We start from the raw sequence: 22875 nt of genomic DNA, 5'->3' as shown, positions 1-22875 counted from the left end.
GGCCTTAAAAATGTAATTGTGCGTAGTTTTAAGGAATGACTACTGAAACCAAGACGTTTGTCATGTAACTGTGTAAAGGATTTAATTGCCCAGATTGAGAGTAGGACAGTAAAATAGGGTTATGGCTAGAGTTTAAGATTTGTTTTAGCTGTGTAAGAGGAAGCTGAGGGATAGCCCCTGCTCATCACATTATGCCCTTGTGAGTTCAGGTGCACACCCAAGACAGTTCTTTTAAGGATGTAAATTATGTGCGCAGATGGAACATGCATGCAGAATGGTCTTTCACAAAAACCATCCTGGGAAGGGGGTGGGAGGGAGAAGAGGATAGGAATCGGTTCCTGTGAGTAATTCTTCCTTCTGACTTGCTGTCCTTTCATACTTGCATTTTTTTCTGCATGTTGATATATAAAATCCAATGAAAATAACTAATTTTTACTAAACCATACACCTAAAAAAACCTCAGTGTGCACACCAACTGTGTCACATTTAGCCCTACTAAAGCTATTCCCTAACTAGGTTCACAATATGCATGTTATCATTACATTTAACTATTGAATTTGCAACTAAGATCCTAATCTTGCAAATAGCATCATGCAACTTTATCTGTAATACAGGTGACTTCATAGGAAGTTAAGGGTTCACAGAATATGGTCCCAAGCCATGCACCAATGTAGACTTTTATTTTTTGTCCTGTGCCCCCTCTTTTTCTTTCTTTAACAGTTAGTCCCATTAACTTTTGCATTTTCATGACTTTGTGCCTTACTTCTCACATCTACTTAGAGCTGACAGGAGCTTGAGGACTGAAATTAAAAACAGACCTTAGGTTTATCCCTGGTTTCAAACCAGGAACAAGACTTGCATATTCTGAGTGGCAACTAACTGGAAGTAGCCCCAATTGTTGGGGTAGAGGCATATGTTCTCTCTACACTTGAGTACTTCAAGTGGGACAATGGGCTTGTCCTACCTGAAGAATCCCAGAAGCATTTTTGCCCCATGTTTTCAGCCTGACTCCTGCTTCTTAATTGAACTGGCTGGGATCAGAGCACTTACTGGGCAGCAGCTTTCCCTGGCTTCCTCATGAGCTGCTAGTGGCTTGGGAATGAAGGGAAGAGCCTTTCTATGGATGTGAAACTAGAGCTGGAGCCCACAAGGAATCTGGATACATAGCTGCCAGGCCCCTGCTAAGGCCTTTCTTGCTGTTACCCCAGGCAGTAGAAGGGGAAGGGCCTATTTTTAAACTTTTAGGGAGTTCTATTGAATACTCAAATGATTCTTAAAACCATTCTCTTCCTACCAACTACCATAAATGTTGGTTAATTCACCATTCATGAGGGGAATGCAAATAACCGTTGAGTGATCTGGCAGTGACCAATTATCAGGTGTTTCTGATGCCAGATGATTGTAGAGAGCATCTTTGCCATTTTAAAAGTATGATGAATAAAATATAGGTGTACTCAATAGGCTGCTATAAGCAAGAAAGAATATTCCTCCAATTTAGGTAAGGTTTAACCTATGGTCTTGGCTGTACAAGCCTTTGTCCTAAGCCACAAGCCTTTAAGCCACCCTGAGCATGGATAGAGAGTGGAAGTTACTGGTGTCATCTTTTTGTTCATGGGGGAACAGGTTTTCTTTATCCAACTGCATTTTTTAAAAACTCAAGTCATTTCTCTTGGCTCTTCATTTCCTGTGGTAAGCTAATTCCAGCTGTTTTCCTGTCCCTTCATTAGGGGAGGATGGGATAACAAGAAACACCATGCACTGTTCACACTGCCTGTAACACGGAAGGATGAGGGGGACAGAAGCCAATTGCTGGGGCGCATAGGCTCAGCAGAGCCACGAACAATGCCAGTGCTCTGACTTGCATCAAGGCAGGGTAAAACATTCTCTACTGCTGAGACAGCATGAACGCTATAAATACTCACCATCTCGCCTCCCCACTTAAGGGGCAAGTGCACATTCAGATTTCTTGATGCTACATGGCTGACATTTCATGTGTTCATGACTGGGATTGGTGAACCTTTACAACTCTAAGAAATATATTTTTTTTCTGAATGAATGGATGCAGTGATCTGGGAGTGGCTCCTGGGTGAGGAAATCAGCTTCTCAGATTAGGTGTTGTTAATTGTTTGTAGAGGTTTACGGGTAACCAAACCTAGTTCTTGACCCAGCAAGCCTACAATTAGGTAGTTAGGCCAGTGCACAGGTCTACCTGATGCGAAACATGGGCTTAATACCTGTTAGAGCTGTTAGGTATGCCTCAACTGAATTTGGGGGAACATAAAACAGGGCTGCGGGTGACAAGCAGAGATTGAAGGCGGAGTGGGGCACGGCAGAGCAGGCCAGACAGCACCCGCTGGCCCTGCAGTCTGATGTACAGGCCGCCGGTACACGTGGGGAATACCCGGAGCAATGGCTTCGTCTCCCTGGTGCGAGAAGCGCGACGGGGACAGCTACAGCCAAGGGGCAGGAAGCGCGGTCACGGGTTTAAGACGAGTGGCTGGAGGGGGCCAGGTAGCGGCACGGAGGAGCAGGCGGGACGCTGCGCTGCCCCCGAGCCGAGCGCCACGACCCGGGTGTTGGCTTCGGCGTCCTCCCGGCCCCACCGACCCGCGCACGACGCGGGCAAACCGACTCTGCGACGCGTCGCGGCACCGACACTGCAGATAAACCCGTGAGGGGGCGCGGGCCGCGCTCTCCTGCTGCCGCCGCTCGCGGGGCCGCCCCGTCTTCCCGCTCTCAGGCCGGAGGCGGGCGGCCCCGCGCCTCCGCATCCGCGTTGAGAGGCGGCTGCTGCAGCGTGGCCGGCGCCGCCGCGGGACACAAAGCTGCACTGCGGCGCATGCGCGTCCCAGCCGGCAGCGGCTCCTCGGGGCTAACTCCCGCCCGCCGGGCCCGGGCCGCGCTGTCCCAGCCCGCAGCAGCGTCCCCTCCCCCGCGGGGCGGCCCGGTCCGGCCAGTCCGCACGCGACCCCCAAGCCCGGCCAGGCCCGCGGCAGGAGCGCGGGCGGAGTGAGGCGCCGACGGAAGCCGAAAACTGCCAATCCTCACCGCAGGACGCAACCGCCTTAGCCCTGCCGGCTAGGGGCGGTGTCACGTGACCCGGGCCGCTCACGTGACTTCGCCTCACGTGACGCGCTGCCGGAAGTGGCTCGTTTCAGGGCCTCCTTATCCCCCCCTCCCGGCGGCCGTAGGTTCCTATCGCTGCCCCCGCCCCCCGGCTCCGCCATGGGCTGGGTGCGGGCGGCGGGTGAGTGGCTGCGGCGGCGGGTGCGGGGGGCCGAGGCTCTGCGCGAGACCTGCCGCCAGTTTCCGCTGTTCTGCTGCCTCCTGCTGGGGCTCAGCGCCGCCACTGTCCTGCTCATCCGGTACCAGCCGCCCCGCCCCCACCCCGCGGGGGCCCTGCAGCCGGGCCCCCCATCTTGCTGCTAGCTTTGCATCACCCGCCTGCGCCCTAGCAAGGTGGTCTTGTGGGAGAAGCCCTGCCAGTTTCTTTCCAACCCCCAATTTGGGGTGTCTCAAGTTGGGGAGCTGAATTTCTTCACCAGAATAGAAGCCCCCAACTGGGATGGTGGCTGTCCTGCCCAAACAGTGAGGACTGTTTTTTATAGGCTAACAGTTTGGACCCTTTCACAGCTGCTGCTGGATTGGCAGTTGCTGAGTGGCCAAAGGCTGCTGGATTGGCAGCAGCTGTGAAAGGGTTAATGCTAACTGTCCGTGTCCTGTCCCGCCCTGTCCTGTGTCCACCCCCTGCATGGTGAGCTTGGCCAAATGCATATTAGCTGCTGCATGCAGTCAGTTGTGACTGGGGAAAATCTCTCTGTCTACAGTTTGCCTTCCAAAAATGGGATACACGTCTTATTTGGGGGCCTGTGGTATGCCAGAAAATTATGGTAACCTACTTTGTTAGCACTGGGTTTTTTTCCCCTTTAATGAATTACCACCTTGGATTCATCTAACTGGCTGCCTCATGAATTGAGTCTTAAAACAACTAGTATCGTCACAAAATATCCTGTAGGAGATGTATTGCATAGTGTTGCTTGTCTTGTTGTATACTTAATTTCTTTTTCTATTCATTTACAAGGTATCTTCATATTTTAATGATCTTTTGGTCGTTCGTGGCTGGTGTCGTCACATTCTATTGCTCATTAGGACTAGATTTTCTCTTCCCAAATATTCTTTTTACAGTAAGATATAAACCCAAGGTAAATTTACTTTCCTTCTTCATAATGTATAAGTTTTCTCCATTTATTTTGTAGAATAAATATGGAAAATGCTTTTAGTCAACTCTCTGCTCGTTAATGTAATTGTGGCAAATGCAGATTATATCTGTTTGAAACACTACTATGATGAACAGTATTCAGATGAAGATTATGGACCCAGCTCTGCAGACTTGTATGTACAGGCAGTCCTCAGATTTATGACGCAGTTGGCTCCTGGACATCATGTCTTAAGGGGTGGGGGGGGCAGAACAATGCCCCTGCAGCGAGGGAGGGATTGGGGCTGGGGCAAAAGCTTCCCAGCTGGGATGGGGTGAGGGTGAGGGGAGGAGGTAGGGTGGCTCTCACTGCTGCTTCCACCACCAGTGTGAGATGACCCGGGGGGGGCGGGATGCCTCCGGATCTGCGTGGGCTGGGCAGCTGGGGCCGGGGCTGCGCTGGGCTGTGTTCTGGGCAGGTGGTAGAAGGTGCTGGGAGCGGGGGCTATACCCTCTTGCTGCTCACCCAGCCGGGGCAGGCTGGAGCCTCTGTACTGCCTCTAGACAAATGGTACGCAAGAGCTGCCATGGCCTCCTCATGTCTCCTGGATGAGCAGCGGCTTCGTCCCGGGCCCCCCGGCTGGGTGAGCAGCAGCACAGCATTATGTGCGCCCCCGGGGCGGGTTGGGTGGCGGAGCAGGGGTATGCGGGGGCTGCAGCCACCCTAAAATTCGCCGCAGCTCCTTCATAGCCCCCACCACCCTCCCAGAGTACAGCCTGGTGCAGACCTGGCCTCACCTATCCTGCCCCAATCCAGGGTCACCCCCCCCCCCACCCAACCGCTGCTCCTGCAACTGCTCCCCCAGGGGGGTGGGGCAGGATGAAGCTGATGTTCATCTGGGAGGCCAGGGCAGCTCCTGTTGCTGCGCGCTGCTTGTCCGGAGGCAGTGCAGTGGCTCCATCCCGCCCTGGCTGGGTGAGCGGCAGAAGGGCACAGAGATGTAAAGTTTCCAGAAATTTTGAAGCCATAGGGAAAAATAATGGGAATTTTGGGGAAAAATTTAGATCTTTATGCAATACTTTTTTTATTAGCCCTTTTACAAATCTAAATTCACTTTACTACTTTAAGAAAATAAAATGTATTATGTGTAACTTGATTTGCTCATAAAATTGGTATATTTATTGAATTTAAAAGTATAGTTTATTCAGACATTCATTACAAATTTACTAATGGAGTTTACTTTAAAATGTTTTTAATTTTTGTTCCAAATGGAGCTACAAACTGCTGATCTCTAAGCAACCTAGCATCTCTTAATTTTTGCCTGCTTCTCATAAACTGGCAAAAACTAAAGTTGAGAAAAGAGGAAACCATCAACATTATAGTAAAACAAAGGAAGTTATTATGTAATCTGGACTTAGTCTCCTCCACAGTGTCAAGCAGATATAGAAAGCATTCATTTTTAGAAAAGAGCTGAGGGGGGAAAAAAGGGGGAAAAAAACCTAAGTCATTGAATACAAATTTTGCTACATGAAACTTTGTCTAATTGGTCTCATTTTCTGAGCTGTCACTATCAGCAGTTTCTGATTCTTCTGATCCTTCATTTTTTATCATCTTCATGGACTTCTGAAAACTGAAGGTTTGCCCGAATTGAGACGCGCTTCTCTACTCTTTCACATGTTAATTTATTTCTTGATTTGGTGTGAGTATTTCCAAACATAGACCAGTTTTTTTCACGTGCTGCAGGAAATGGAGGAATCTTGCCACCATGCTGCAGATACCTGAAGATGTTCTGTATTCTGTAACGTTTGAAAGTACCTATCCAACATGAAGTCCTAAGTGTGTTGCTTCTTTTGTAATCCAGTCAAATGCAGTAACAGTGCCATCTTCACTAATATTTCAGCCTTTGAATCTTGGATCCAAGAGACTTGCAGCAGCATGAATTGATTGGCAACAAAATTTTTCCTGTCTGTTACTAAAGTTCTTCACTTTTATTTCTTTTATACTTGTAAGTGAAGATACACTTAGATTCTCAAAAACAGTTGATTTTTATCTGGGCCGTTTGGTAAGGAATGTCTGACAGAAGTGCCCTGTCTGATTCAGGTGCAGTGATTACTGAAGAAATTGGCTTTAGAATCTTCAGGGACTTCTGCAGCTGAACCCAGAAGACATCCTCATTAAGTACAGTGTTCCTTCCACTTCTGGGTACTTTAAGATCCTCAATCATTACTGTTTCTTGAAGAGCTTCTTTCTTTTTTTTAGTAAACTTTCAAATAAGCTCACCACTCCACCCCATCTAGTTTTACTGCAGAGTTTGAATGTCACTATTTTTTTTTCCTGCTTCTTAAAGACTGCAGCTACAATATGAGTAGCTTTTACATGTTTCATAATTTCTTTTGCTTTTCTATAGATCTTCTGCAGTGTCCAACTTTATGATGTCATTAAGAAGCAAGTTTAGCACAGGAAACGAATTGTAGTAATATGTGGATATTTATCCATTGTGATCTCCCATGCTGCTTTCATGTTACTTGCCTTATCAGTCAGCCAAGCAAATACTTTACCACTCCCAATCTTCTGTAGGACTTCACATATTTTACTGCTGTTATACTCTGCAGTATGCCTGTTCTCTCTTGTTTCAGTGCTTCTGTAAAAAACTGGTTGAGGTATTGTTATCACAAAGTTTACGATTCCTTCTTCCTGCCCATTTGTCCATCCATCTGTAAGTACTGCAAGACAGTGCTTTGTTGAATTTTTTTTTTTTTTTCCTTGCACAGATTGCATTACATTTTCATACTCTGACTCTAGAAGAGACTTGCTCAAAGAATGTCTGCTGGGCAAATGGTATGATGGTCTTAGTAATTTAAAAGCTTCCTGCCAGTATGCATTTTCAGTTATTGACGCTGACGTCCCAGAAGAATATATTGCTTTTGCAAGAGCTTGGTCAATTTTTTCCTGATCTTCAGGTGTCATCTTGTCTACAAATGCAGCTATTGAGAGTCTTCTGTGTACAGTTGATTGTGATATTTGGTTACCTGAGGATGTTGATTCGGCAACCTTTTGTGATACTGATGTAATAGAAGCAGCAGTAGGAGGACTTCTGGATCAAGAAAGTTGGAAAGAGCTACTTGCATTTCCATCATGATCTACCTCCTCCTTGCATACACTCATGAAGAGTTTTTTTTTTTTTAATGTCTGCAGGACACTTGTTACATACAAGGAGTGTTGGTTATCCTAGTAGCATTTGGAAATTCATATTTCATTTGACAGTATTTGCAAATCACATTTTTTTTTTTTTTTTTTTTTTTCCTCAAAATAACTTGCAGTGTGGAAATGCTTCCATATACTAGAAGTTGGTCATGCCATTTTGCTGAGGGAGAAAAAAAATGTAACTTAATGGCTAGCTTGCGCACAGACAGACAGACAGACAGACAGACAGACAGACAGACAGACAGACAGACAGACAGACAGACAGACAGACACTAAGCTACAGCATGTACAAATTTACTAACAGATGAAGGAAAGACCTCCTCAGAGTTAACTATGAACAATTTCCTTGCCCTGCAGGCTTCCCCTCACTTAAGTTTGAGTGATTTGTCACAAAACATCAGATTAGTAGGAATTCAATTAGTAATATTTTCATAACCCATGCAATTCATAACGCAGCCTAAATAATTTAACACACTGAGTTCAGAGAAATTTAAACTCTTACCTCTCAATAAAGAAGTATACTTTCTTTCAGCTCCTTTGTGCTGCTTCTGTACTTCTGTGGATCTCCAGGTCACAGGGCCAGGAGGAGGCAGGTTCCTTCCAACTCCAAAACCTTTAGACTTGCCCTGTCTGCTCTCCTGAGGCTTTTGAGCAAGCAGGGCAATAAGCTCCTTGTTTCTAATCTCTACAGGAATGATTGGATGCTGCTACCAGTGTCCACTCCCAGTCCTTTGAGGCCTAGTCAGGAGGGCAGAAGCAGATCCACCAACCTCTAGATCAAAAGTCAACGGTAGAGGAAGTCCACAAACAAAGAAAGCAATGAATCCTTGTTCCTTCTCTTGTGAAAATGGCAGCGCCCCCTGGGGGCAGAAATGCATCTTGCTCTTGCATTTGAGGGTTGTACTGTACTACTTGTCCTTGGTGTACAGGAATTGTAATGATCTGATACTGTAGATAGTCTTGCATAAAAGTCTTCCTATTACATAGTTATCAAAAAACATTTTCGGAAGTAAAGGGTAGCAATATATGAACACCTTGTCTTAAACATTTTATTCATCATTCTAAAAGAAATTTTTTCATAAGAGTTTTCTTTTTAATTTAAAAAAAAAAAATTAATTTCACGGAAAAAAACAAAAGTCCTTGGGGGGGAAAAAAATGTTTTTTTTTCTGTTGTTGGGTTTTTGTTTTTGTTTTTTTCCAGGCCTTCACATCTCTAGGAGGGCATACCCCTGTTCCCAGTGCTTTCTGCCACCCACCTGGAGCACGGTCCGGCGCAACCCCTGTTTGCCCCATGCAGATCTGGGGGAAACACTCCTCCCCCCCCCCCCCCAAATGCCCTCCTGGACTGGCGGCAGCAGCAGTGGTGTGAGCCTCTGGACAAGCCACTTCTGGACCAGTAGTGCACAGCGGCGGGAGCCCTCCCGCCCCCTCCCTGTACCCTTCCGGCAGCCTGGCTGGGCAGCTTTTGCCTCCACTCCTGTCCCAGCCCCAATCCCCCTCTCACTGTGGGGGTGTTGATCTGCCCCCCCACGCCCCTTCCCTCTTCCCACCACAAGGGATTTACCAGCTGGAGGCAGCTGTGTCCAGCATTGTAAAGTCAAAACTGGCATTGGAACCTCAAAACAGCACAATTTTATAAAGGTTGTAAGCACTGTTCATTGCAACTCAGAACGTCGTAAGTTGAGGACTGCCTGTATACACTTAAAGGCCCATATGCATAGTTAAAATGAACCCACTTGGACTAATAATATGCATTAGGGTTAACTTTTTGTGTTTGAAAGAAGAAAGCCATATTATTTAAGTTGTCACCAATGTAAGAAATTTTGTGTAGTAATTGTGTCTTTAAATCTGAGCCTGTACAACCCTGTCTTGAGGTTACTTTTGAGTGAATGTAAGTTTGGAAGACACGTTCCCAGGTCCTTTAATTGTTGTTTTTTGCAATATGTTTAATGTTGATTGGGCAGTTTTAAGATATAAGGCTGCTTGCAGACTTAAACAAAAACAAAAAAAACCCTGCCTTACAGGAAGAAGCAGTGTGTTGCTTTGACCCAGCTCTGAAACATCTGTATAGATTGGGCACTTCAGTGGGGCTTTTTTGGTGCTATTAGCTAAAGCTGATTCAATCAGCTATTGGATAAAAATGCTAAAAAAGCACTGCTAAAGCACCCGGCCTTTATAGACGTCAGACAAGCTGGGTCCAAATAAGGGGTTGCCTCTTCTGGGCATGCGTGGGGTGGGCTCAGTACAGTAATGTAGCGAGTTTTAAGTAAAGCGGCATGTTTTATTTTGTTTTGTTTTTAATGTCTGCTAGCAGTCTAAGTAATCCTTTAATTAAACTCAGTTGTTTATCCTTTAGTACTTTACTAAGTTGTGTTCCTGGTGGAGGATGGGGGGTGATATTTAAGGCTGATCAATTATATTTTAATTGCATACAATAAAAGCAAATTGGCTAATTCATAAGTGCAGTGAGGCATCGGGTATGATGAAGAAAGGATTTAACAGGAAGCTTTTCTTTCTCTTTTGGCAGTTGGAACTGCAGGAACTGTTTCCCCAAGGTCACAGCTGTGCAGTATGTGGCAAGGTCAAATGCAAGAGGCACAGGTAAGTCGCACAGTGTGGCATTTATCTTAACATTTGTTACATTTTATATCTTGCTGGTAGAATTTTTTCTTAAGTATTATGTTAACTCTTTTGTATACTCTGTATTTTACAGACCTGCTTTGGTTCTGGAAAACTACCAGCCGTGGCTGGACCTAAAAGTGCCTTCCAAGGTTGATGCATCTCTTTCAGAGGTAATTATCTGACAAGATTTCAGTCCGTTGAAATCTAAAGGTACAAGCCTTCTATCATTCAAATATGTTTTAAGGTCTCTTAGACTCCTGGCAGATGTCACAATTAAGACACAGTTAAGCTGTTAATTGTGTCATAAATAGTAACCTGCCACATGTGCAAGCCATTAATTCTTTACGCAACAGGAAACCAGCCACAAAAATATTCCATAGAAGATGCATAACACTTTGTAGCTGGCTTTCCTTGTGCTTTAAATTGAATGTGTAGCAGGATAACCAGAGCCAGCCCAACACTCAGCTGCAGTTCTGGGGTGGGGAGTGATGGTCAGCTTTTGTTTATCCCAGTCCTGGGACTGCACGGGAGTCTCAAACCAGTTCCTGTACAGTCCTAGGGCTGGGACCAACAATCAGCTGATTGTTGGTGCAGTCCTGGGCTGGCAAGGGAGTCTTGAACCTACCCTAGGACAGTCCTGGGGTGGGGACTGGCAGTCAGCTGATTGTCAATTCCCATCCTGGGATTGACAGGGGAAGTGCAGGGGGAGCCCCGCCATACATGTGTGGCATGGTAGAAAGCACGATTGTTGGGATCCAGGATCAGATCCCATTGTGCCATAAAATGAATGTGTGCCAAGGGCTTCAGTTTCTATGGCTATCACAAGGGAGTTGGTCTCCATTTCTATGTGTATTTAAAAAAAAATGGGCTTTATTCCTGTTCTTATAGCTTTAGTCTTTCTATAGTTGGTACTGCTGTGAGCATTGCTAGAATTCTCTGCCCAGTTCTGGCATCCAAACTTCAAGAAGAATTTTGATAAATTGAAGTAGGGCTGGAGTGTTGTGGAGCTATGTCATGTCCCAGGAAATGTATGAGGGGCAAAGATGGTTTCTGGCATCTTTTATTAAACCAGCTGCATAGCTGGGAGAGCTGAGTGACCTGAAGAAGGGCATTTGATGCCTGAAAGCTTGTCCAGCAGCTCTCCCAGCTATACAGTCAGTCGAGTAAAAGATGCCACAAAAATCCTTGTTTTGCAATAAATTGAAAAGTGTTTAGAGAACAGCTATGAGAATGACAAACTAAGCAGACTGATAAATGGAAAAACATGCTTGCGTTCCTGATAAAGAAACTCAAAGACAAATGTAAGGGTTACACTCGGTTACATCAAGGGTGGTCAACCTGTGTCATGGCAGAAAGGAGAGGGGGCAGGCAGTGCAGTGACAGATTATGTAGGGAATAAAAAGTAGAGCAGCAGATTGGGTAGGGAGCACAGGGCAGGGAACAGAAATCGGGGCAGCAGATAGGATAGGGGAAGGAGGTTGAATTGGCACTTGAGTAGGACATGGGGCTTAATTTGTGGTACACCTGGCTATATAATTATATATGTAATTACAGAGGCCCTTTTCATCTAATAAAGGTAGAACAAGATCTAGTGGCTGGAAACTGAAGCTAGACAAACTTACACAAAGTGAATTGGTATAAAGCAAAGTGATTTATCAGTTTTAATCCTAGTTTAAATCAGCAGAAATTGTTGATTTAAATCATTCTAATAATGCTCTGCATTTGTACTTGACAGCTCTGTTTTAAGGAGAGGCGTCCTTTTTTTTTTTTTTTGTTTCTTTTAATTGGCTAGTGTTCATAACCATTGAAATGCACATTTTTTCAGCAGAAATATGGCCTTTATTTTAAAGTACTTCTTTTTGATAACCAAATGAAAAACTTTATTTATTCATATTTATTTAAGCAATTAGAGCATGATATTACTTAAATGTATATTTTACTTGACTTATGAAAGGATGAATAACTCATTTCTTTAACATGGATTCATAGAAAATTAGGGTTGGAAGGGACCTCAGGAGGTCATCTAGTCCAACCCCCTGCTCAAAGCAGGACCATCCCCAACTAGATCATTCCAGCCAGGGCTTTGTCGAGGTGGGCCCTAAAACCCTTGAAGGCTGGAGAGTCCACTCCCTCTCTAGGTAACCTGTTCCAGTGCTTTACTAGGTTATTAATTTCCTTAGCCCTGATTGGTAAACTTGCATTTGAATGGAAATTAGAATTCAATTCAAGCTATAAAAGTGGCATTTTAAAACAAGTTTCAATGTGTTGAATAATACTTCTTCTAATGTAAATTTATTCAAATATATTTTAAAATGAAAACTGACTTTAAGCAACGAAATGTTCTGTACAATTAATAAATTCAACTAACTGTCTAGTTACTGTGTCATAGTTTCATAGTTTGTAGGGTCAGAAGGGACCTTGACAGATCATAAAGTCCGACCCCCTGTCATGGCAGGAAAGAGTACTGGGGTCAAACGACCCCAGCGAGGTGTTCATCTAGCCTCCTCTTAAAGACCTCCAGGGTAGGAGCCAGCACCACTTCTCTTGGAAGTTGGTTCCAGATCCTAGCCACCCTGACTATGAAGTAGCACCTCCTGATGTCTAGTCTGAATCTACCCTCTGCCAGTTTGACTGTTATTTCTAGTCCCTCATGGTAGTTCTCGGGGGAACAGGGACTCCCCCAATACTTGCTGGTCCCCTCTGACTATTTTGTAACAGTGTCCTTGGAGATGACACAATTAGATGCCATCCTTTAACACAGGGGTGGGCAAAATACGGCGTGCGGGCTGGATCCAGCCTGCCAGGCCATTCTGACCGGCCTGCAGGGCCCCTAAAAATTTTAGAAAATTAATATTCAGCTGCCTTAGCTGTCTGTCAAAGATGACAGTAGTCAGGGGCAGTAGGACCCAGGGGAAGCCCTGGCAGGCTCCTGCAATAGCAGGGCAGGCCCAACCCTGACCCCCAGCCAGAAGCCCCTTGGTAGCAGGGGCTTCTGACCTGGGATCATGGGGCTGTCTGTCCCAAGTGGGAAATTTAGGTAAGGATGGGGTTGGCAAAAGTGGAAGCGGGCTCTGCGCTCCTGCATGCCCACCCATGGCAGTGTCCCGGGGCCAGCGCTGGTGGGGCGCAGAGCAGGGTGGCAGGAATGTGGGATGTGGGCTGTCAGGTGTCTAAGGAGCCAGGCTGCACTGTGCCAGCAGGGGGAGATGGGAGCTGGTCTGGATCCATAGAGCCGCAGCCAGCTGGGACTCTCTGCTCCTGCCACCCGCTCTGGGCCCTGCCAGTGCTAGCCTTGGGGCACCGGTGCAGGTCCTGCACTCCCGCCCTGCTGCCGCCTGTCCGTTCACTCCCAGCCCCGCCTGTCCCAGCCCTGCAGCACAGGCGTAGACGACCACTAGCAGCCCTGACCCCACGCACCGCGCACTTGCCCGTCTGGGATGACCAGTGGCAGGGGCAGGGAACAAGCTGCTGCTCAGCACAAGGGAAAAGTGGCTCTCCCCCTCTCACTGCCAGTGTTCCCTGTGGCAGCCACCCAGAGCCCACGCGGGGCTATTCTGCCTCTGCCATGTCCACCACAGAGAGGTGGCACAACAGAGAATGGGCACAGGCAGCCCTGCATGGTTTCCAAGCAGCTGTAGCAAGGAGTGCCAGTGGTGAGAGGGTGAGCGGCAGCTTCTCCCCCGCCCCAGCAGCAGTTTGTGTCCCGCTGCCGCTTAGGCCGTCGGGCAAGTCTGGAGCCAGCGCTGGGCCCAGGCTGGCAGTGGCAGTGAGGAACAAATTGCAGCTGAGCGCAGAGGGAAAAGTAGGTCCTCCCACCTCCAGTGTTCCCTGTGGCATCCGCTTGGAGCGGACGCAGGGCTGCCTGTGCCTGCTCTCTGTTGCCACCGCTGCCCCACAGGTGGCAGGAATACAAAGGAGAGGCAGGACAGCCCTGCATGGACTCCGGGTGGCTGCCTCAGGGAGTGCCAGTGGTGGGAGGGGGAGTAGCTCCCCCCTGTGCTGAGCAGCAGCTGCTTCTCTGCCACCTCTGCTGTTCAGCCTGGATTGGTAAGTGCGGGACACGTGGGTTCGGGGCTGGTCGTGGTCATCGCTGCCTGTGCCGCGGGGCTGGGAGCGAGTGGGCACGTGGCAGCTGGATGGGAGCCATGTCTTCCGCTGCTGGTAGTTACATGCAGGTGGCGGGGCAACCTCGAGAGGGAGGAAGCTGACTCTGTGTGCCCTGTTCCGCTCCTGCCACCATGGGTGAGCCCGCTAAGGTGCTGCCCGTGTGTTGGGGTCCATGGCAGGCTGAGCAGAACCCTCCAACCCCACCCGCAACTTGGAGTAGGGGGATGCGGACAGGGAAATGCCCAGGGTGGAGGATGGGGAGGCAGCTCTGCTGCTTCTTCCTTGGAAATGCAGCAGAGCCCCTTCTTCCCAGGCAGCCCCAAGTGGGTCCCCCTGGGCCACTGCCTGTGCAGCCCCCTCCCCTGCAGGGTGCCCTGGTGCCCCAACCCCATCCAGTCCTCACATCCCCCTCCCCCCCCCCCCCCCCCGAAAATTATGTAGACATAAATTAAATTTAAATCTGTAAATTATACAGTTTGCAGGTCTGCAGTATAAAAAAAAAAGTTGGGAACCCCTGCAAGCCCACACCCTATGCTCCTACCACCCCACTCTGGGCCCCACGCTTCTGCATGCCTGCTCACTTCTACTCCTCTAACCGCCCCCACTTCCCACCACCACCACTTTCCTGCCCACCCGCTGGCCGCTCTGCACCCTGTGGCTCCCATACCCACAATAGCATAACCACACACGCATATCCCCACACCCACCCTATACCCCCTGACACCCATGCACACCCCAAACAATATACAAGTAAGACTACATTTTGAGCTTTTATGCAATCACTTCTACATATACAGTACAAACGCACACAAATTGGATCAAAAATATATATTTTAAATTGAATTAAAATATTTTATTATGGGTGTTTGATTTTTAATATATAACTTATTTTTTTTTCCCTAAGATGGCAAACTCTCTTCCCCAAAGGAGTACTTCTAGGGGCAAGGGGAGGGACTTCTGGTGGCAAAGGTCAGAGGTTAAGGGGGTGGGACTTCTGGTCCCAAGATGGCAATCGGGGGATGGGGCACCTGTCAAGGGTCGGGGCTACCCACGTACCCTCAAAAATTTGCCAAAACTTGGTAAGCAGCCCTCCCTCTGAAATAATTTCCCTCCCCTGATTTAATAGCTTTATTTTAGTTGTAGATTGGAAGTGGGGGGAAAAACAGGGTTTTTGCTTTTAGAACACTCGACTTACAACTTTGGTTTCTCAACTTGGAACAAAGCAGTTTTTGAACAGAACTAGTTGAATAGATTTAGAATTATTACTGTTTTTTACGCCCTTGCAAAAAAGGGTGTTGTTAAAAGTTGGTTTAGCGTTCAGTACACTGTGGTTTCAGGCGTTTAGTTCCAGGCACTTCCATTAGTTCTTTTTTTAAAAACTTTGGCATCAGATTTTTAATGCTGAAATAGTATTATTTTTAGTTTAGCGTTTACTATAATAAACTATAGTAAGCTTAGGCCTAAATGTAGGTTGTCATAATTCTAAAATTAATTTGAAATAAACTTTCCTTTAAAAAAAAAAAAAATCCTATTTAAATAAAACTCTGGCTAAAAATAATATTTTTATTTACTCTGAGTAAAGATTTGAAAAAAATGGGCATGCTTTTAATTGAGGATAATTCACCATGTGAGCAATTTACCAAGGTTTGTGGTGGTTTCTGCATCCCTTGAAATTTTTAAAATTCAAGATGGTATGGTTTTCCAGAAGTTGTTCAAGTTCAAATAGAAATTCTCTGAACTAATTCATAGATTCATAGATGTTAAGGTTGGAAGGGACCTCAATAGATCATCGAGTCCGACCCCCTGCATAGGCAGGAAAGAGTGCTGGGTTTAGATGACCCCAGCTAGATGCCTATCTAACCTCCTCTTGAAGACCCCCAGGGTAGGGGAGGGCACCACCTCCCTTGGGAGCCCATTCCAGACCTTGGCCATGTGCGGGCCGAGAGTGATCCGAGGCCCTTTTGTGCACGCGGGCTGTGGCCAGCAGCCTGGGCACACGGGGTCGGAGAAAACTGGCGGCGAGCTAGAATTAGTCACGGACGCGTAATGGTTGATTCAAGATTGTTTACTTACACTGAAGATGGTCGCGGTGTAGGCTGGACAGTTTTCCAGGCTCAGCTCCGATTAAATCCTCGTTTGAGGACTATGACAAGCTCGGTTCTCTCCTACGGAGTTATCGAAGCTCCGTGGGTCCGTCTCTTTTGCGCGCAAGGAGGGATACGTCTAGGAATCAATCGGCGACGGGGAGAGGCCAGAGGCTGATCAGACCTCTGTTGCCTGCTTGAAATGCGCTGGGTCCGATAGGCTCCGCAGTGCTTAGAGATCTTCACACAGCGTGAAGATCCCTCCTGGTGTTCGTGGAGTCCTCCAACTTGGGCGGAAACCACTCAAGCTTTTTATACGGCTAGCAAACCAATCACTAGCTGCCACGTGTGAATAATTTAGAACTAGCCAATAGTGGGGCACAAATTTGAATACGAATGGCGGGAACTCCTTGCAACGTGCATTTCTGTGCTGCAACAAAGAAATGCATGCTGCAAAGAAAGCTACAAATTGGCGGGAATTCTTTTGCACTGGGGTTCTCCTCTGCAGCAGAAAACTCCACCGTGCAAAGAAGCTGCAATTTAGCGGGAACAATTTAGCAGCGCTGAAGCACTCGCAAAACAAAAATCACACCCTTGGGTTTTGACAGGCCACTCTAACTGTGAAGAAGTTCTTCCTAATGGCCAGTCTAAATCTACTCTCTGCTAGCTTATGGCCATTGTTTCTTATAACCCCCAGGGGCGGCTTGGTGAGTAAAGCCTCACCAATTCCCTTCTGTGCCCCCATAATGAACTTATAGGCAGCCACAAGGTCACCTCTCAACCTTCTCTTGCGGAGGCTGAAGAGCTCCAGGTGCCCCAGTCTCTCTTCATAGGGCTTGGCCTGCAAGCCCTTAACCATATGTGTGGCCCTTCTCTGGACCCTCTCCAGGTTAGCTACATCCCTCTTAAAGTGCAGCGCCCAAAATTGCACGCAGTACTCCAACTGCGGTCTGACCAGTGCCTGATAGAGGGGAAGTATCACCTCCTTGGTTCTGTTCGTCATGCATCTGCTGATGCACGATAGTCACACTGCCGACTCGTGTTCATCTTGGAGTCCACTAGGACTCCAAGATTCCTTTCCGCTTCCGTGCCTCCAAGCAGGTCATTTCCTAGGCAGTAGGTATGCTGGACATTTTTCCTCCCTAGGTGCAGCACTTTGCATTTCTCCTTGTTGAATTGCATTCTGTTGTTTTCCACCCATATGTCCAACCTGTCCAAGTCTGCTTGTAGTTGTTCCCTGCCCTCCGGTGTGTTCACTTCTCCCCACAGTTTTGTGTCATCCGCAAACTTGGACAGAGTACACTTCACTCCCTCATCCAAGTTGCTGATGAAGACATTAAAGAGTATCGGTCCAAGGACCGAGCCCTGCGGGACCCCACTGCCCACACCCTTCCAGGTCGATACCGACCCATCCACTACGACTCTCTGGGTACCACCCTCTAGCCAATTCGCCACCCACCGGACTGTGTAGTCATCCAAGTCACAGCCTCTTAACTTGTTCACCAGTTTGGGGTGGGATACTGTATTGAAGGCTTTCCTGAAGTCTAAGTAAATGACGTCAACCCCTACTCCTGCGTCGTGGTGTTTTGTAACCTTGTCCTAAAAAGAGACTAGATTAGTCAGGCATGATCTACCAGCTACAAACCCATGCTGGTTTCCCCTCAGCATAATTTGTCCTGCCGGGCTCTTGCAAATGTGAGCCTTGATAATTTTTTCAAAGACTTTGCCTAGGATGGAGGTGAGACCGACTGGCCTATAGTTGCCTGGGTCCTCCTTCCTCCCCTTCTTGAAAATGGGGACCACATTGGCCCTTTTCCAGTCCTCCAGGACCTGGCCCGTGTGCCATGACTGCTCAAATATTACTGCCAGTGGCTGCGCAATGACGTCAGCCAGTGCCTTCAGTAGCCTCAGACGGAGCTCGTCCAGGCCTGCTGACTTAAACACATTCAGTTCCTCCAAGTGCCTCTGCACCATTTCAGGGTCTACACTTGGTAGTCTGGTGTCCAGGTTCTGCCTCTCTACAATCCCAGTGAGAGCTTTGTCCTGCCCCTCACTTAGGAACACTGAGGCAAAGAACTCATTGAGGAGTTCAGCCTTGTCCCCCCTGTCCATCACCAATTGCTTGTGCCCATTTAGTAGAGGTCCTATTCCACCCTGGGCCTTCCTTTTACTCCTTATATATCTAAAGAACAATTTTTTGTTACCCTTAACTTGGGATGCCATCCTCAGCTCCATGGTAGCTTTGGCCTGTTTAACTGCCTTCCTACAAGCGCGAGCAGAGGAGGTATACTCCTCTTTAGTAATCTCTCCCCGTTTCCACTTTTTAGATGCCCCCCTTTTAGCCCGTAGACTGCTCTGGATTTCTCTGGTCAGCCAAGGAAGCCTCTTGGCCCCTTTCCCCCTTTTTCCCTGCATTGGGATTGTCTCCCTCTGTGCCTGAAGGATCATTTCCTTAAGGCACAGCCACCCTTCCCGGGCTCCCAACTCTTTAAAACTCTTACTCTGCAGTGCGTCCTTGACTTAACGCCTGAGTTCATTGAAATCAGCTTTCCTAAAGTCTAGCACTTTCACCCTACTAGTTACCTTACCCACTCAACGTCTTATGGTGAATTCTATTATTTGGTGATCACTGTCCCCCAGGTTCTGTAGGTGTCCTACCATGTCATCCCCCGTTGCCAATACCAGGTCCAGTAAGGCATTCCCCCTAGTGGGACCATGTTCCTCCTGCGTCAGATGGATTCTTGTACTTGTGTTAAACAGCAGGTCATCCTAGATGATTACAATGGTCATTTTTGGTCTTGTCTTTTAAAATATGTTTGTCTCTAAATGAACTGGCAGGAGTTTGGTATCTTTGTTTGTGACTGGGTCTTTGTGGTGCTATTACAGTACTGCTGTTTGTACTAAATAACATTTGCTGTAACTACTGTCCTTGGCTATTCCTTCTGCTCTCCTGTCTACTGCTTTTATTACTCACTCTGGCCTCTCCATATTTTGATTAAACTCCCTGAGATAGGGAATAGTTGTATGAAGTTGCCTGTATGCTTTTGAGTGCTATGAAAGAAGTTTAGTCAAGTAATCCCAAAGAAGTAAGCTAACAGCCCTGAACTAGAGTTATTATTTTCCTACATATGAAGTAGTCCTTATTTTCAGAGGTCAGTTATTGTTTTGTTTATGCAGTAGTCTACTTTCATACAGTCCTAGTATTGCGTGGTGCATACCTTCATAGCAGAATTGAATTTTACGAGCTCTGATTATCAAACCTATTGCTTGTAGTTCAGTCCCATCTAGGAAGTATAGATAGAACCTTTGAGAAACCCATCTTTTTGGAAACTGAATGTGCTGGAGCAGGGATGGCCAGCCTGTGGCATGTAGCAGATTGAAGAGGGGGCAGGGAGCACGCCTCTATGTAAGGCAGGGAACCAGAAAGCAGAGCCGCAGGTCGGGTATCCAGGTTATAGCTGTATTGGTCTAGAGGAAAAAGCAATCGGGGCTTTTAGTAGAGATATCTTTTATTAGACCGAGAAGATTTTTGCAAAAAAATCTTTTTAATTGCAAGCTTACTAACTGCCTGCCCAGAGGAGTTTTCCATCTATTGACTGCTGTGTGAAATCTTATGAAATATGAACTTTCATTTCCACTCAGGAGAACTTTCACAATCTTTTCTCTGATGCCTGGTGAAGGGTGTTTGTGCCTAAAAGCTTGCAATTTTTTTTTATTTTTTTTTTTTGCAAAAATCTTGTTGGTCTAAAAAAAGATATCTCTACTAGGATCCCTGAGCACCGGTCCAGAAGCAGAAAATGTATCATCAGGTTAGGCAGAGCAGGGGATTGGAGTGACACTCAGAGAGGGTGTGAGACTTGTTAGTGCTGCATCTGCCAAAAAGGTTGGCCATCACTACTGGAGGCTGGTAGCATATAGTAAGAGCACAAGTGTTGCAGTTTGTGTGACAGTATTATTGTCCTAATGATTTCATGGTTTCCCTGAGGCGTGTTACAGCCCTGAGGATTTGGATTCTTGTGTGAAAGATAATAGAGCAGAAGCGACTTAGAAACATGCTCCATCTGAGTACCATTACAAACTCTGTGCAGTGTTGGTGCTGGTTATGCAAATTCCATGATACCTTGCTTCTGCTTTCCCATTCATCCTGGTTTGGGTTCAAATTACCCTGGGGGTTTCCTGTCAAATGGGAAAAGGAGGCTGCTGTTCATTTTTGCATGAGATGCAGGATGTAGGACTACTGCAGATGTCAAAAGATACAAAACGTGTTTCCAATGATAACTCAGTGTTAAGTCATCTGCATGGCTATATGTGGAGTCTAGGTTTACTTACTGTTTGATCAGACTTGTGAGATGCTTAGCGGCATAATCCAAGGCTACATATTGGGGATAGAGGACTGATCAGAAGTGTCTCTGGTCAGTGCCTTGAAAAAAATGGTGTTAATGATTTAAGAATCCTTCCACACGTCTGATTAATCTTTCATTAGTTCTGAGACTCTCAAATTCCTGGCTCCAAGTTACTGAAGAGGTCTTGGATAAAGCCCTGTTCCTCAAGAGCAGAAAGAACAAAACATGCTCCTCTGTCTGTTTAATTAATCCTTTTATAGGTTTGATAGACAAGTCTGTTGTAAACATGATTTTGTCCCAGGTAGTCAAATAATGCCCCTAACAATCCAGAGCTGTGCAGCAGCTTGGCTACCTATGCTGTCTTTCATCTGGGATCCTTTGTTCTGCTCCTGAGGTTCCCATCTTCTTAACCATGTAGTTATTACTTTTATAAGGCTTTCCTGCTGGTTATATGTAGACTTGCCTTGCTTCCTTCCAATTAATCTCCAGGATCTTTGCTCTGACTTGCTATTCAGTGCTGTCTCCTTAGTCCTTTAATCTTATAGTTCAGGGATCAGCAACCCCTGGCACGCATGCCAGAGCATGGCATATGAGGCCATTTTCCTTGGCACATCACAACTGGCCCAAGTTCTGGGCAGCCACTCCTGGCTATGGAGCCCAGACTGCTCGCAGCAGGCAGCCAGAAGGCTGCAAGCCCTGCTGCAAGCAGCCTGATTTTTGTGGCAGGCAGCAGCTGCCACAAGCCTGGGCTGGCTGCAGCTGGGAGGCTGCAAACAGCTGTGCCAGGCTCGACAGCTCCATGGCTGTGGCAGCTGTATATGCACCTCCAGGCACATGGCCAAGAAATGGCCTGGTGCAGCGCAGCCCTGGCCCTTCCTCTGTTGTCTACCAGGAGGCATGCGTGAATCTTCCACTGCCATGGAGCCAGTGCCAGGGCTGTGGAGCGTAGTGCAGCTGTTTGCAGCCTGCCCACCACCTGCTGCAGCTGCCTGGAGCCCAGGCCAGCTGTGACAAGCAGCCAGGAGGCTGCAAACAACTGCTTGGGGCTCTGCAGCCCTTAAACTGGCTCTGTGGCAGTTGCACTTATGCCTTGGGGCAGATTGCAGGGGAGGGACCAGGGTTGCACTGCCCCAGGCCTCTTACCAGCCATGTGCTCAGAGGCACGCATGCAGCTGCTGCTGCCACGGAGCTAGTGCTGGGGCTGTGGACCCTGGCCCACCTGTTTTGCACCCTCCTAACTGCAGCCAATGTGGGCTTTGGGCAGCTGCAGCAGGCGATGGGCAGGCTGCAACAGCTGTGCTATTCACAAGCTCCGTGGCAGTGGTAGCTGCTCACATGCCTCATGGTGCACACCAGGGAAGGGGCTGGGGTTGCGCTGTCCCAGCCCCTCCCCTGCTGTCCTCTTGGAGGCACACATACAGCCACCACCAGCAATGAGGATCGGGGCCCCTCGCAGTTCCCCTGCCTCTGGCACACCAAGTCTAGGCATGGGTGGAGCTTGACGTGTTTGACACTGTGGCCAAAAATGTTGCCGACCACCGTTCATACTTCCTATAGTAAATTTCTCTGTAGTCCACAGAAAGTTTTTTCCTTTAGCAGTATTTGATTCAATACAAGGCTAAAAGCAATGGTTTGCTGGACTCAGTTTTCTTCTTGTCTTCACTTTTTATATATTCTTCTGTACCATGGCATTTTGTTCATTTACCATGACATTTTGTTAATCTAATCTTGCCATTTTGGAGTTGCAATGTCCATATTTTATGATGTTGGGAAAGAGAATCACGTGATTTTTTTTCTTTATGTTCTTCCACTGAATAAATAAGTTGCATGTCGTATAACACAGTTGTCTTTATTTGTTACAGGTGCTTGAATTGGTGCTGGAAAATTTTGTTTATCCATGGTACAGGTATGAGCTGTCCATAGAAATAACTTTTTCTCTAAAATGAAGACTACTTATTCAAAGCAATTACCTACAGAAACATTCTGTTTTTTTGTGTTCTGGTGTATGTAACACTGCTGCAGATGTTACGAAATGTATAACAGGGCTCTGACTATAAATAGCAGTGTTAAAATTGCTTCACAACATAATTGAATTATTGATCAATTATAGTTAAGATTAGAAAAGCTGTAAAACTATAAAGCATATTTTTCATTTTCTCCATAAAACAGTTTTTAATCAATTTATGACTTCAATATTGTGCTTGTGAAGTAGAATGGGTTATTCCCTCCTTGTTAAAAATTACGGAGGTCTTGTGAATTTTATTTTGAAAAACTAAAGACATTTAAACTGAAAAATACATGCTAAATTGAATAAGTCTT

The 22875-nt window shown here is 46.9% G+C and overlaps 1 protein-coding gene across 12 annotated transcripts in view; it reads left to right on the top strand.

The window, feature by feature from the left end:
• Positions 1 to 3148: 3148 nt before the first annotated feature.
• The window catches only part of SNX14 (sorting nexin 14), a 119398-nt gene continuing 99671 nt past the window's right edge, over positions 3149 to 22875 (top strand). For 9 of the 12 annotated variants that reach the window (XR_009463658.1, XR_009463657.1, XR_002093298.2 and 6 more), the window contains exons 1-5: positions 3151 to 3365; positions 4082 to 4202; positions 9928 to 10001; positions 10114 to 10192; positions 22419 to 22462. Coding sequence is in view for 7 of the 12 variants with exons in the window: in XM_059731706.1 (XP_059587689.1) it covers positions 3226 to 3365; positions 4082 to 4202; positions 9928 to 10001; positions 10114 to 10192; positions 22419 to 22462 (458 nt within the window). In the remaining 5 variants the exon portion in view is untranslated. Of the gene's footprint in view, positions 3366 to 4081; positions 4203 to 9927; positions 10002 to 10113; positions 10193 to 22418; positions 22463 to 22875 lie in introns of all 12 variants that reach the window. The other 3 variants (XM_019496812.2, XM_019496811.2, XR_009463659.1) reach the window with 2 other exon arrangements.

The sequence above is a fragment of the Alligator mississippiensis genome, chromosome 1 (genome assembly GCF_030867095.1).
Source record: "Alligator mississippiensis isolate rAllMis1 chromosome 1, rAllMis1, whole genome shotgun sequence".
In the NCBI taxonomy this organism is placed as follows: Eukaryota; Metazoa; Chordata; order Crocodylia; family Alligatoridae; genus Alligator; species Alligator mississippiensis.
The sequence above is the reverse complement of the archived record's forward strand: the minus strand, read 5'-3'. Positions and strand labels throughout refer to the sequence as shown.